Source organism: Rhamphochromis longiceps, linkage group LG18 (assembly GCF_057381845.1).
Source record: "Rhamphochromis longiceps isolate RC_006_pf linkage group LG18, R_longiceps_female_GT1.1, whole genome shotgun sequence".
In the NCBI taxonomy this organism is placed as follows: Eukaryota; Metazoa; Chordata; class Actinopteri; order Cichliformes; family Cichlidae; genus Rhamphochromis; species Rhamphochromis longiceps.
In genome coordinates this window covers 8,975,150-8,987,944 of record NC_140574.1, presented here as the reverse complement: position 1 = coordinate 8,987,944, position 12,795 = coordinate 8,975,150, and the positions used below count along the sequence as shown (strand labels likewise).

Sequence of the window (12,795 nt, the reverse complement as noted above, 5' to 3'; positions counted from 1 at the left end):
ACACACACACACACACACATTCCCCAAGGTAATTTGTATCTGAGTCACAACATATCTAATCTCAGAAAACCAGAGCAAAATTGCTTTATTTCCCCTCCCCTAACACAGACGTGCCTATTCTAAGTCAGGGAACAGGTGCACAAGATGCATGCGGGAAGTACTTTGTTTGCTTCAACACTGCTGCTGTGCAATTCATATGCTGGTTCGAATCTCCACACAAGCTGGGAAAGACTGGGTGTGGAAAAGCGAAGCGAACACACATCTCTGTGCGTTAATTGTTACACTTCCCCTGAGCAAGGTGTTAATGCTCTGCGTGATGGCTTCATATAGTTCAGTATTAACTTTTGGCTCTGTTGGTGTTGACTGTTAGAGGACGGAGTGAAGCATGTGGATTAACGTAAGACCTTTCACAACTGCCTCTCTACTACAGATACTGGATGGGAAATGTTTGTTCAATTTTATTAAAAAAATAGCTTCTCCTCAATTTTTTTTAATCCACTTTGGTGAAAAAATAATATTACAGAGCATGCTTGTCTTTGCTCAGTCTCATAAGAAGCTACCTCTGCAAATGTTTGATATTGTCTAGCATGATGGAAAATTTTAATTAGTGATGTACATCCAGGTCTTCTCACCTGTTCTTCTCCCGGCATGTTAGGCCTTTTTATTCAGGCACTGTTTATAAGCAGGTTACCAACCCATTTACAATTCAATAGCATATTCAACATACAATAGATTTACAAATGGGATTTCTGTGCATTGAAAGGCAACAGCAGAGCACTTTCTTAGTATCCCAGCCAAGCCAGTTCATAATCCTGATGTATCTTTCTAACATAAATAAAACACATTGCTTTAATGCTGCAACCGTTTTTCCTGTTACCAACAATGCTGCATTTGTGGCTTGTTGGGCAGCTTCCAAGTATGAATGCGTGCAGCAGTGCGAATTTTAAGCAGGGTGTCTCTGGTAAAAGAGCAGACATGTTCAGGCTGCCTTCCCTCAGTAGGAAAAGGTTAAAAAATGAATATGCATGATTTAGTTCTGGCATATAAGGAAAAAATTCAGTTTTTTTCCTCTCATGGACGTCTTGGCAATCTGTGTGAAAAACTCACCACAGCTCTGACAGAACTGTGAAAGATCATTTAAAGTAAATAGAGGAATAACCTCTTAATTGAAATGAATGAATAAATAAAATGAATACATTAAAAATAAAACCACTGGAACTGCAACCCAAAAGATCTGGACCCATACTGACATTTTAAAGACTTTGTCCTTGTCTTTCACTAAGTTTCATGACATTATTTGTTTTTGTGTAGTCTTGCTCACACTGATTCTAGAATCTAGAAATCTAGATTGTTAAAACATTGTAAAAATTGATTTTAATACAAAAATTGACAGAAAAGCAGTCAGTTTTATGTGATAACATATGTTAGTGCAGCTTTCATAAACATAAAATTGGTCAAGATTAGAAATAAATACCTCCTCTGGCTAGTGAGCAACAATATCTATTTACATAACAGTTACTCTATTACATTTTTAGGTTGCTTAATATATGTATATATACAAAAACCCAGAATGCACAGTAATAAATTTCAGCCTTGTGTTAATTTTCTCATCAGTTCAAGCCCAAAGCCATGACGTGACACTAGTCTCATGCAATACCTGATATTTGTTGGTGGAGTTGAATGGGATCTCTGCCACTTTGGGGTTTGCAGCTCTCATGTCACGAACACTCCCACAGCACACTTCGATGGATTTCAACAGAGCTGACTCTGATGCGTCCCCCGCTGTCTCCCTCTGGGGAAACACACACAGGAGCACATTAGCACAGTCACTAACATATGCATATTAGGAAATGAGTGTTGTCTGTCTCATTGCCTGTGTTTATCGTACTGCAGTGGAGGGAAGCTTTGGGATTATGTGTTATTTAATTGATTAAAACACTAGCTGAGATACCCGAGAGGACTTCCTTTACATCCATTATGTTTCTTATTAATTATGCAGGTAGTGGAGTATGATCTGAATTACCAATGCTGGCCACAATATTGTTGTCTAAGTTAATAACTTCATGTTAAAGAAGTCAATGTTTTCCCCTTTTTAAAAAATCTACAAGATGAGGAAGATTTTTATTAAAACAGCCCAGTTTCTTCAGGAAAAATATAGCTACCGTAAATGTCGGGCTATAAGCCGCTACTTTTTGCACAAGCTTTGAACCCTGCGGCTTTTAGTCAGGTGCGGCTTTTCTATGGATTGTCCGTGATTTTTGTCATATCGTAAGACGATTTGTTTTGTGTGTTCCGCTGTTGTACGGCACTACGTTGCCTGGCGGAAGGATCGGGGTTCAAGAGTGGTATGTTAGTCACATGTCCGTCCGCCAGGCAACGTAGTGCCGTACGAAGTAGCGCGAAAAACAAACTTCAAAGTAGCGCTACGCGTTCAGCGGGAGTCGTGGATGATGAGCGGCGATAAACTTGCAAGTTATGCCCAAAAAGCAAGTTATGCCCAACTCCACCGGTGGATTCTGACAGCGTGGAAAAGTGTGAAAACATCCATGATCACCAACGGATTTTGAAGGGCTGGACTGCTGCATGATGGAGAGGAGGACACCGCCACGGCCCTTCTGAGGGTGTTCGACTCTGACACTGACAATGAGGATTTCTTTGGTTTTGAAAGTGACAACGAAGGAGAGAAGAAGAGTGGATGACGAAGCCATCCTGAGCCTGTTTGTATCCGACACTGGAGAAGAGGACTTTGGTGGTTTTAGTGCGTAGGAAGAAGAGAAAGATGGTGGTGAATGACTGACTTTTCTTCTTGTTAAAGCTGTGTCACTGCACCTGAGCCTAAAAGGTAGGCCGAATCTATTGTTCTGGTGTGCTGTAGGTTATTGTTATGTACTACATGTGCAAATATGTACCCATAACTTGTTTTTCAAAATATTAATAAAAGTGATGTCTCCAAACAGCCATCTCTTTCCTGACAATTCCCTTTGTGCATATTCTCTTACATATGATAAGTCAACATTGAAACACCTGCGGCTTTTGGTCAGGTGCGGCTAATGTATGTACAAAACAGGATTTTCCCCTGATTTTAGCTTGTGCGGCTAATATTTAGGTGCGCTTTGTAGTCCGGGAAATACGGTAATTAGTTGGGTACATATGCTGTTTGTAAACTCTCAAGGGCAGCTTCTAAAGGTCTTGATGATTTTCTAAATAAATACTGTTGGAGGAAGACATTTGAGTTGTCACGGACCCGGTTCCGGGGACTCGGGGTTCGTGAACAGTGTGGACCTTTATTGTTATTAGTGTATTGGATGTATGTTTGCTGCACTGTGTTCTTGTGTTCAATGCTGGTGTGTGTATGTGTGTGAGGCTGGAGGATGAAGGACAGCCACCTGCAGGCCTGATGGGTGTGGCCCTGCCAGCTGCTGGTCACGCCTAGCTTACCACACACCTGCTTCTGATCAGGATCGTCGGGGGAGCTACTTAACAGAGCGATGGAGCTTCCTCCGGCGCAGGATCGTTGAGTTAGACTCCATGTCAGTGTTTGTAGTGCTGGTCAGTGTATGCCTGCTGGAGTTGGTGCCATAACGGCTGTGTCTGTGTTTTTTTTCCTCAGGAGAGTGGAACACAGGACTGCAAGACACACGGGGTGTGTGAAGGCACAGGAGCAGAGAGCACGGGATACCAGCACTTGGGAGAAGACACGTCACGGGAGTCGAGGGAGCACTTTTGGAGATTCAATGTGTGGTGTACATTTACCTCACTGTAAATAAACCCACTGTTCATTTCATTAAGTCCAGCGTTTGGGTCCTTTCTCCAACATCCCCCACGGTCTGCCCCCCAGACCGTGACATGAGTATTGCCTGTTGGCAATAATCAGCAGCAAATTGGTTGCTAAGATTGTAGTAAATGAGTAAATTATTAGGTTATATTTTTCCAATAGTGGTGTGAAAAAATAATATACTCAAGGAAATTCAGGAAGAAAAGGTTAATTTTGATGCTTGATCTATTTATCTGGCATGTAGGGCAGCAACAAAGACTTTACACTTCAGTCTGTAGCGGGGCCAGTTTCTCAGATATGCTCCAGCTGTAGCTGGGGGTCTTCAGCTCTGTTTCCACAGACCACCCACATGTGTGTCGCCGGTGGTGAAGAACTGTCCTTGATGGAGTTATTTTCTCGAGTGCCTGAGTAAACCATATTTAATTAAAGCGCTCCTTAAATCATTTGTCCTAGCTGTTATGATGACCTTTAAAAATCTGAAGCCACTGTTTATAGCCGTTTCCTTAAGACGATAGAAATTCATCTGTTTAATGTTGCTTTTATATCTAAAACGTGATCTTTTTCTAACCCCGACCAATTAATTCTACTAATTCTAAATACTGAGTCCAACAAAACACAAGCTCCAGTATAACAAATTATCTCAGATCATATTCATTGAGGTCATTGAGGTTGATGGCATTTTTTTCCTGTGTAGCTACATGTGACCTTAATTCAAAAGAAAAAGCTTCATAAGTCTTAATATTTGTAAACTGCTTCCACATGAGGACAGATACAGAGTATCTTCAAGTATAAGCTACACTATATGTGTTTGTACTATCGCAGATGAAAGACATCCAACGAGAAAGAACCGCGGCAATATCTTTGGTCATGGCTGGAAAACAGATTTTAATATTCCACACAAAGAGGCCTTCAAAGTTGGCTGTTATAACAGTCTGTGACTAAAAGCAGCCTGGGAAAGAAATTTAGAAAGACCATCTTACAACGTGTCTGCTGATAAGATCTACATCTGCTAACCAATGAATGGGAAAGGAGCTGGGAGATAACGCGCTGATCAAAAATATATGGGTGTCAAAGTGGAAAAAAGCAAACCTAATGTTTGGGATTCTAATAAAAAATGTAATTTATTGAGCTGTGGCAGCACAAGATTGATGTGTCCTCTAGCTGTTTTCAAGGAGGTTGTAGTATGGAGCGAAATATCGTGGGAATTGATGCCTTGTGGGGAGTGAATCAGTGGGTACAATCTGCATACATCAAACTTGATGTTGTACCTAAGCTTATTAGATCCATGTCTCAGAGTGTGTCCTGCTATAAACTTTACACAGATGGTAAGAAAGCCTATTTCACGAGTCTCAAAGTAGTATTATTCTCTTTTTCCTAGAAGCAGCTTGTTTGATATTTCTTTGTTTTTCGAGGTTTATCAGCTTTAACTTGTCTGATAAAGTTGCTTGCTGTGATACTTGGATAATTTTAGAGAAAATTCTTTTTTGATAACCTGTGAAATCCACCTTCATAAAAATTCCATGATAATAACGGCATTTCAAACCACTCTTAGAGCCAATTTATTAAAATCCATGCTAAACTGATTGACCTGACACCCGATACACCAGTGGGAGCTAAACCAAGACAAGAAATTTCTCTTTGTTTCTGTTTATTCATTCATGAACGGCCGCCAAACAAGGACACGCACTCCACAAGATTTGTCCTTGTTTGTGCCTTTTCATGAATGAATAAATAGATCATGGAAATTCCATCTCCTTTCCCGAGTAAGATGGGTACTTGTTCGCGTAATGTTAATGGAGCCTCGACTGCTGTGTTCGAGGGCTGCTGGGATATACGCGTGTCACTTAATCCAAGGAGCAAATCTGCCCACCTTGAGGGGTACAGAGGCTGCACTGGCACCGTCTGCTCCCATCTGAGTCAAGAAGCTGTAATCCCTGTCACTGAGAGCCATGCTGAGAATTTCTTTAGGTCAATGTAGCACAGTTTGGAGGGGCAGCAGTCGGTAGAAGACGGAGATATTATTGACTTACCTTTCCAGCAGTGTGTGTGTGTTTGTGTATCTGTGCTGGGGGAGTCATTTCCAGGGGTGCATTGGATTATCCTCTGTGTATGTGTATTTATGTGTGAGAGAGATGCCAAGCCAAGTGTCAAGTGGTACTGACAAATTATTTTTATGGGTTGTTTTCATTCCCCTGTGGCTGCCATGCAGCTGAGGATGGGCTGACCACAGGAGAGAATACAAACTATCTTTGCTCAAGTATGGCATAACAAGAAGGTTTGGTAACCAGTCCGTTAAACTGAGATAACAACTTCAAAATCTGATCAGAAGGGCAGGGAACATAATTGGCATGCTGGCCCCATCTTTTCCCTCTCGTCTCATCCAAGAGATGTTTGAAGAGACAGTGAGAAGGGAGAGCCTCGAAATTACCAGAGACCCGAACCACATCCTGTACAAAGAGCCGGAGCCGATACCCTCAGGCAGAAGGTATGAAAACTCAACATGTAAAAAAAAAAATTCCACTCTCAGGGATCTGTGTAATACTCTTTCTGATAAGAGACACAATAACGGCTACTCTAATGTAAAGCACGGTGCATACGTTTCTTTTGAAGTGTTTACACTTTTCTTGAGCATAGTGCCATTATGCTTTTCAGCGTTACGCATTTCAAAGGAGAACATTGTGCTTTTAACCTCTAATACACTCAGTATGGGAGCTGATGGCGTGATTCATTTAAAGATAAAGTGTATGATCATTTAGAAAATATACATCTTTTATATGCTCATATTTGAATAATGCAAACAGCAGTTGCGGCATTTCGTGCTGTTGTATACCTACGCTGCATTACATTTCAGAGGCAAATGTTTTCCTTCTAGCTTCGCTACATTTATATTATTTATGTACGCCAGTAAATTTTCAGATTGAGATTTCAAATTGAATCTCTGTTAACAATGTTAACCTTATAGATTAAATTGCCGGCAGTATGTGCAAACGTTTAAATTAGCCCCCGTTTGAACAACGTGCAAACTGCAAACGCCAGATATATGATGTAATAAGTATTATAATAACATGATCAGGTCTATTCTTCTGCGTGGACTTTAAATACATTTTAAATTATTTACTTTTACATTTTTTTTTATTAGGGTCTTTTACACTTATACTACTTTTACATGGCTTTATTGCCACTTTTAGTTAAGCACATATTCAAGCATATAAATCTTTGATCGGAAGTATCACCACTTTGTCTGCATGGAACATTAAAAGAGGCTAAGATGTGTAACAAGTGCTTTGATTTATGTTACAAAAGTTGCTGCTGTTTGACTCTGCTTTTTGCATTTTTCTGTACTTTAACTTTAAAGCTATTTTAGCAACAAATGTGTGTATGTGAAGTTTATCTATCTACGCCTGTGGGCACAACAACAGCACTTATAGGTTTAACAGTTTTCAGTCTTGTCATGAATTAAACTGACAGCAACCCAAACATTTTTTTTAAATCTTTTTTTAGCTTTAGTGAGTGAACACTGATTTCACCACTTCTTATTTTGGAGTGACAACTCAGCTAACACTTCCCACATGTTGTTAAGTTCACCCTACTGGCAAACCATGTTGTCAAAAATCATGTCATGAATAATGTGCATGCATTATTTGATCCAAATATAAAAGACCCACTCAGAATGCCCTTGGATTAAACTAAAAGTGGTATACTCCACCTTTTTAGGGAGTAGAGATAATTCACGAAGCTGAAATATAAATGCAAAGTTTTCAGTAACTTGATGTTATAGCGTGATCGCTGCTGTGTTGCATGGTATACATGCGGCAGGTACATATCTATTTTTCATGCTGCATTGCATAGAACCACTTATAAATCCCAAACGACATCTATCTTTCAGTACGGCAGGTTATTTTTTTCTCCAAGGATGGTGAAGCGCATCCTTCCTTACCCTGTTTTTGATTGGTGAATACTCATTGCCTTCATTGGTTGGTTTGGCTGGGTTTGGACATGACAAGTGATGACTGGCTGGAGTAAGCCAATCAGAGACAGGAGGAGAGTGGGTTATGCCCACACAGTGTATATAAAAGATAGATGTAGCCTCTGGGGCTAAAGCCTTGAACCTCGGTTCTTTCTGCCAGCCAGCAGTGCGTGACTATTTTGGTTGCAAAAAGAAACCTGGTAATAACAGAAGCGTTTGAGAACATGCTCATTTTCTCTTGATTTATGACCTCTGTAACATTTCCTTGACATGTTTAAGTCTCAGTCTCTAGTCTTACTGAATACAACGTGATTTTTTTTTTAATATGTAAGCTTCTATTTAAAATAAGATATATATTTTAAAAAGTGCATGCTTTGGACTTGTGATTGACAAGTCACTAACTTATGAATGTGTGGTGTCACATCCACCCCTCAGCTGGTGACATACGGTTTCAAAAAAAAAGGAAGATGGTGATGGAAACAATGTTCAACTTAAGGTTTTAAAACAAGAGTCAAACTTATGTGTTAGGTAATGTAAGAGTGGCTTCATCCATCATTTATAGAGGCTATGTTCATGTATTTTCCGTATTGAAGTTAAATAAATGAACATATAGTGTCTTCAGTGCTACATTATATGTGTCCAGTGTTCACATTCTGGTAGAGCACTGAGTCAGGAATCGATCAGTGTCCCTGGTTTTGGTTCTTGGGTTTTGAGTTTTGTTTGCTTGTTTGTTTGTTTGTTTAGTTGGTCGGTTGGCTGCTGTGCTAAACAAGAAGTATATCTTCTTGATTATTTTGAGGTGAAGTTTTATATTCTTGCATTGCCTTTTTTGTTATCATTCAAGTATTAATTCTTGTTGTATTTAAGCTTTAGTCATTGCTCAGCGTGTGTATGGCCTCCAGTTTCTTCTTTAGTATTTAGGAAGGATTTTGGATTCCTGTCTTAACTCAATAATTATTCAAATAGTGACTTTTATTTCTTGTAATAATTTGGATCTCGGAGTCACATTTTGCTTCAGATGAGTGTCAGCTTTCTGACTTCACAGAGTACAGTCACTTTCAGTTTTCCTTGCCCTCTGTTTTGTCTGGCATTGCCGCTCTGTGTAAATTAATTCAAGCATGTTTAAAATGTACTTTCCTATTTCACGTCTCTGGTTCATTTCCTGTTTTACTTTGCTAGTGTTTTTTGTGTCTTGTTTTCAGTTTTACTTCCTCCCTGTCTGATTGTCTGGATTGTCTGTGCCCATTTCTTGTTATTCTCCTATGTCTAATTCCTAATCAGTTGCCTGTATAAATTGTCCTGTCCCTGTATTTGTCTTGGTCATGTCATCCGCTTATGTCTGTTTAGTCCTGTATTGTTCTGCTTTGCTTTCAGAGTTCCTCCGTAGAGTTCTGGTCTCCCTCGTGCCTTGTGGATTAATGTTTGGATTTTATTGTATTGGACTTATCTGCTAATAAAGCTCGCTTTTAGTTGGATTCTTCACGCCTCTTCTGTGCTGCACTTTGGCTCCTTTACACCTCTGCCCTCCACACACAGCACTGTTTGTTCAAAAAGCGTATTCATATAGCTGCCTCTCCCTCTTTTATCTGAACCAAATTCACTGTGAATACTGCTCCTCTTCTTTGGAGATGAGCAGAGGATATTGGGGGGAAAATAAATATTATACATACTTCTTCAGGCACCAATACACCAATAAGTGTGAGTGAGTGGCAGTATAAATATATATATACTTTCTTTTACCATTACGATGGGAAGGTGCGCCTGTCCGGGTTTGAAAACAGCTCTGTTGCAGAGGCCAGCCACGCGAGACAAAGCAGTCCAAGTAGGAGAGCTCTTGTCAAAACCCAAACCTGAGAGAATAGGAGAAGGAACTGTGTTAGGCTTTTTTTTAAGTAGGACTCATGCAGCATTTATGCTATGGACTTAACTCTCAGTTCACAGAGTACAACTGAATATTGTAGCTAAATAATAGAATCAGGGTCAGTTAAGTTGAACAATCACTGTTTCCTTGACAAAAGTGATTTTTCAAATCCCCAGTCTCTAAAATGCCATTCATTTTTAACTAGAGGGACTCAAAATAAAAAGGTGTTTGGAAATGACTTGTATCAAAATTTCAACCCTCCCACCCAATTGCACTGAAAATGACCTTCACTCTACTGCAGGCGCCTGCATTCATTTTTCATATTTTCCTGGACTGTGTACAACGTTATTGTGGAAACACACTGACACACTATGGCTGGGATTGTTGAGCTTGACACGGTGCAGTACAAAAGGCTAAAAAGGCTGCAGCAGCTGTAAAAATCGTCTGCATACTTTATGGAGAAAAAAAAATTGAACACACTGTGTTGTTTGTAGCTCTTGCCTCGTTTCTCTTGTACAGCCTTTGTCAGCACCACTGGCTATTCCTTGTATGAGTTCACAATTGTCTTACTCAGGACTAATTAGTATTCATGGAACACCTGTTTTTTCTCCTGCCAGACCTTTTGGTTATTGCTAAAAGCTTCTTTAAATTTTGGCTCGATTTTCCACAGGAGTCAAGAATCCGATTGGTTCCGCAGAAGCAGTCTTGCAGAGGAATTCTGGGAAAAGACACGTTTGTAGCTGAGGGTTATGCTGCCCACCGCATACCGCTGCTCAATTAATCCAAGCAGTAGAGTGAACAGCCTTGTTGGTTGGCGGTGTGAACATTGGACAGATGAATTTCAGCAGGTGGTCGCACTCCCCCCCCTCCGCATCCCCCACTCCATCTCTCCTTTATATCTTTCACTCTCCAAGCTCTCTCTCTCTCTTTCCTTACTTTCCCCCTTGTTTTCCTCCTCTCCTTTCATCTCAGTCTTACCAGTCTGGTCCTCGGTGGTGTCCGCATCATGGATCTGGTTGTCGAACCACATGTGGGCCACCGTCATACGGTTCTGGGTCAGCGTGCCCGTCTTGTCGGAGCAGATGGTGGAGGTGGAGCCGAGAGTCTCTACGGCCTCCAGGTTCTTTACTAGACAGTTCTTCTTGGCCATTCGCTTGGCAGTGAGAGTCAGACACACCTGGGAGGACAGTGGGAGGTGAGGGCAGAGAAAGAGTAGGGGAGGGAGAAAAAGGAGAGGCGAGGATGGATGATTGTGAAAGCATGTGTACGCAGCGGAGCATTCAAGTGTTTGTGCATGTGAAACCATGCGTGGTCCGGGTACCTTCTCAATGAGAGTGTGTGTATGTGTGTGAGGATCTCGCTGGTTAGTTAACAGCAGGTGAACAAGAACATAAAAATATGATGAGTGGACATATTCCATATGTCACCCACATAGCAACTAATATATCACACATAATGTACACACAAGCATTTTCACACATACCTTACTGTATGATGTATTTAAAGGGAATGCAACTAAAGAAACCAGCCACTGGAAGTTAATTTATTTTCTGCGACCACTGAAATGTCGACTGATGGCATTTAAAATGCCAGCTGGCATCCCCCTCAACCTGCTCTCTGTTTGTTGTTGCAGAAAAAGTTAGCTACTTTTTTTTTTTGTAAGAACAAGGTTCGGTAATAAATCACTTTGCTGTGTTCTGTAAGATCATTAGACCTACACCTAACATTCAGCGAGGGTAAATTAGTGATAGGAAAAGCACAGGTGTAACTAATAACATTGATGATGGCTTGGTTCCACATAGATGTGCCAGTAAACCGTGACAGTGAGCCAGCAGGCATGCCATCAGGGCTTTGGAACTGGCACATGCAAACCTGCACTAATCAATATGTTTATGTCAACAATATCAAATGGGTATGAAAGCAGCTGCTCGAGATGAAAAGCCCGTGGGAAATTAATGCCACCTACTGCTATTTTCCTAATTTTTGTAAAGCCTTTAAGTCTTTTTTGTTTGTTTGTTGGTTTCATTATTGCTGCCTGTGATCTTAAATTCCCATTATCAATAGACACAGACAGACTTCTGCTATACATATTTAACAGGTGAAGAATGTCCATCAAAGCTAGAAAACAGAGCTTAAAAACAAATGAAAAATTTCCATTTTCTTACAGTAATTTCAGAAGCTAGTTTCTGATCTTCCAAATTGCAAAAACACAAAGAAAGCAGCTTTAAGTAATCATGCTAATGATACCTTGTACAACCAAAAGCTAGACCGCAATCAAATGTACAAAAAGTAATCCAACATACCCACACACTACAGTCCACACACTAGTCAGCTCCTGCCTCGCTCTGCTCATTATGATGGTTCTTTACAGTTTATTTAAACAAAATCTTGCTGTTGATGTAAAAAAAAAGTACCTGTAAAAGCCCCCCCTGCAATCAACCTGAATCATATTCTTTGTTTAAAACTACCATTTCAAACACCATTTTGTATCTTTGTGTAGCACAGCCAGTTTTTCTTTCCCACATGGCTCCATTCACTTCCTTTTCCCAGAAGCATATTATGGAGTGATCTTGCAACAGGGGATTATTGTAAACTGAAGTGCACATTGTGTCATTGCAGCAAGGACAGAAAGAAGCTGTGCAGGGACATAAACTCTCATTAAACCTTTTAAAATGCTCGGCTATTTATAGAAAATCTTGCAGATATATTTTGGAGAAAATCATTATTATAAAACTTATTGTTCTAAAAAAACAAAAAACAAAAAAAAGGGAGAGAGACGCACAAACACTCAGATACACTATACTCACAGTGACAGTAGCCAGAAGCCCCTCAGGCACATTAGCTACAATGATGCCAATGAGGAAAATGACGGCCTCCAGCCACGTGTATCCCAGGATGAGTGACAGGATGAAGAAACTGACTCCCAAGAAAACAGCCACACCAGTGATGATGTGGATGAAATGCTCGATCTCGATGCTGATAGGTGTCTGGCGGACCTCCAGCTCAGATGCCAGAGTGGCGATGCGACCCATCACCGTTCGGTCACCGGTGGCTATCACAATGCCATGAGCTGTACCTGCAGTAGGGGGTCATTAAATTTAAATCAGTCATTCTGTTTACCACAAAGGGACATTACCGATAAAATTAGTTCAATGTAACTGCCTTGACTCAGTTAAAATTGGTTTACAGGAG

At 40.5% G+C, this 12,795-nt stretch overlaps 1 protein-coding gene across 1 annotated transcript in view; it reads right to left on the bottom strand.

Annotated features, from left to right (window-relative positions):
• Positions 1-12,795, bottom strand: part of atp1a2a (ATPase Na+/K+ transporting subunit alpha 2a) — a 56,879-nt gene that overhangs the window by 30,302 nt on the left and 13,782 nt on the right. Inside the window, exons 8-11 of the mRNA XM_085390380.1 lie at positions 12,411-12,679; positions 10,582-10,780; positions 9,483-9,592; positions 1,658-1,792 (exon numbers count right to left, since the gene is read on the bottom strand). Coding sequence (XP_085246506.1) covers positions 1,658-1,792; positions 9,483-9,592; positions 10,582-10,780; positions 12,411-12,679 — 713 coding nt within the window. The remainder of the gene's footprint in view (positions 1-1,657; positions 1,793-9,482; positions 9,593-10,581; positions 10,781-12,410; positions 12,680-12,795) is intronic.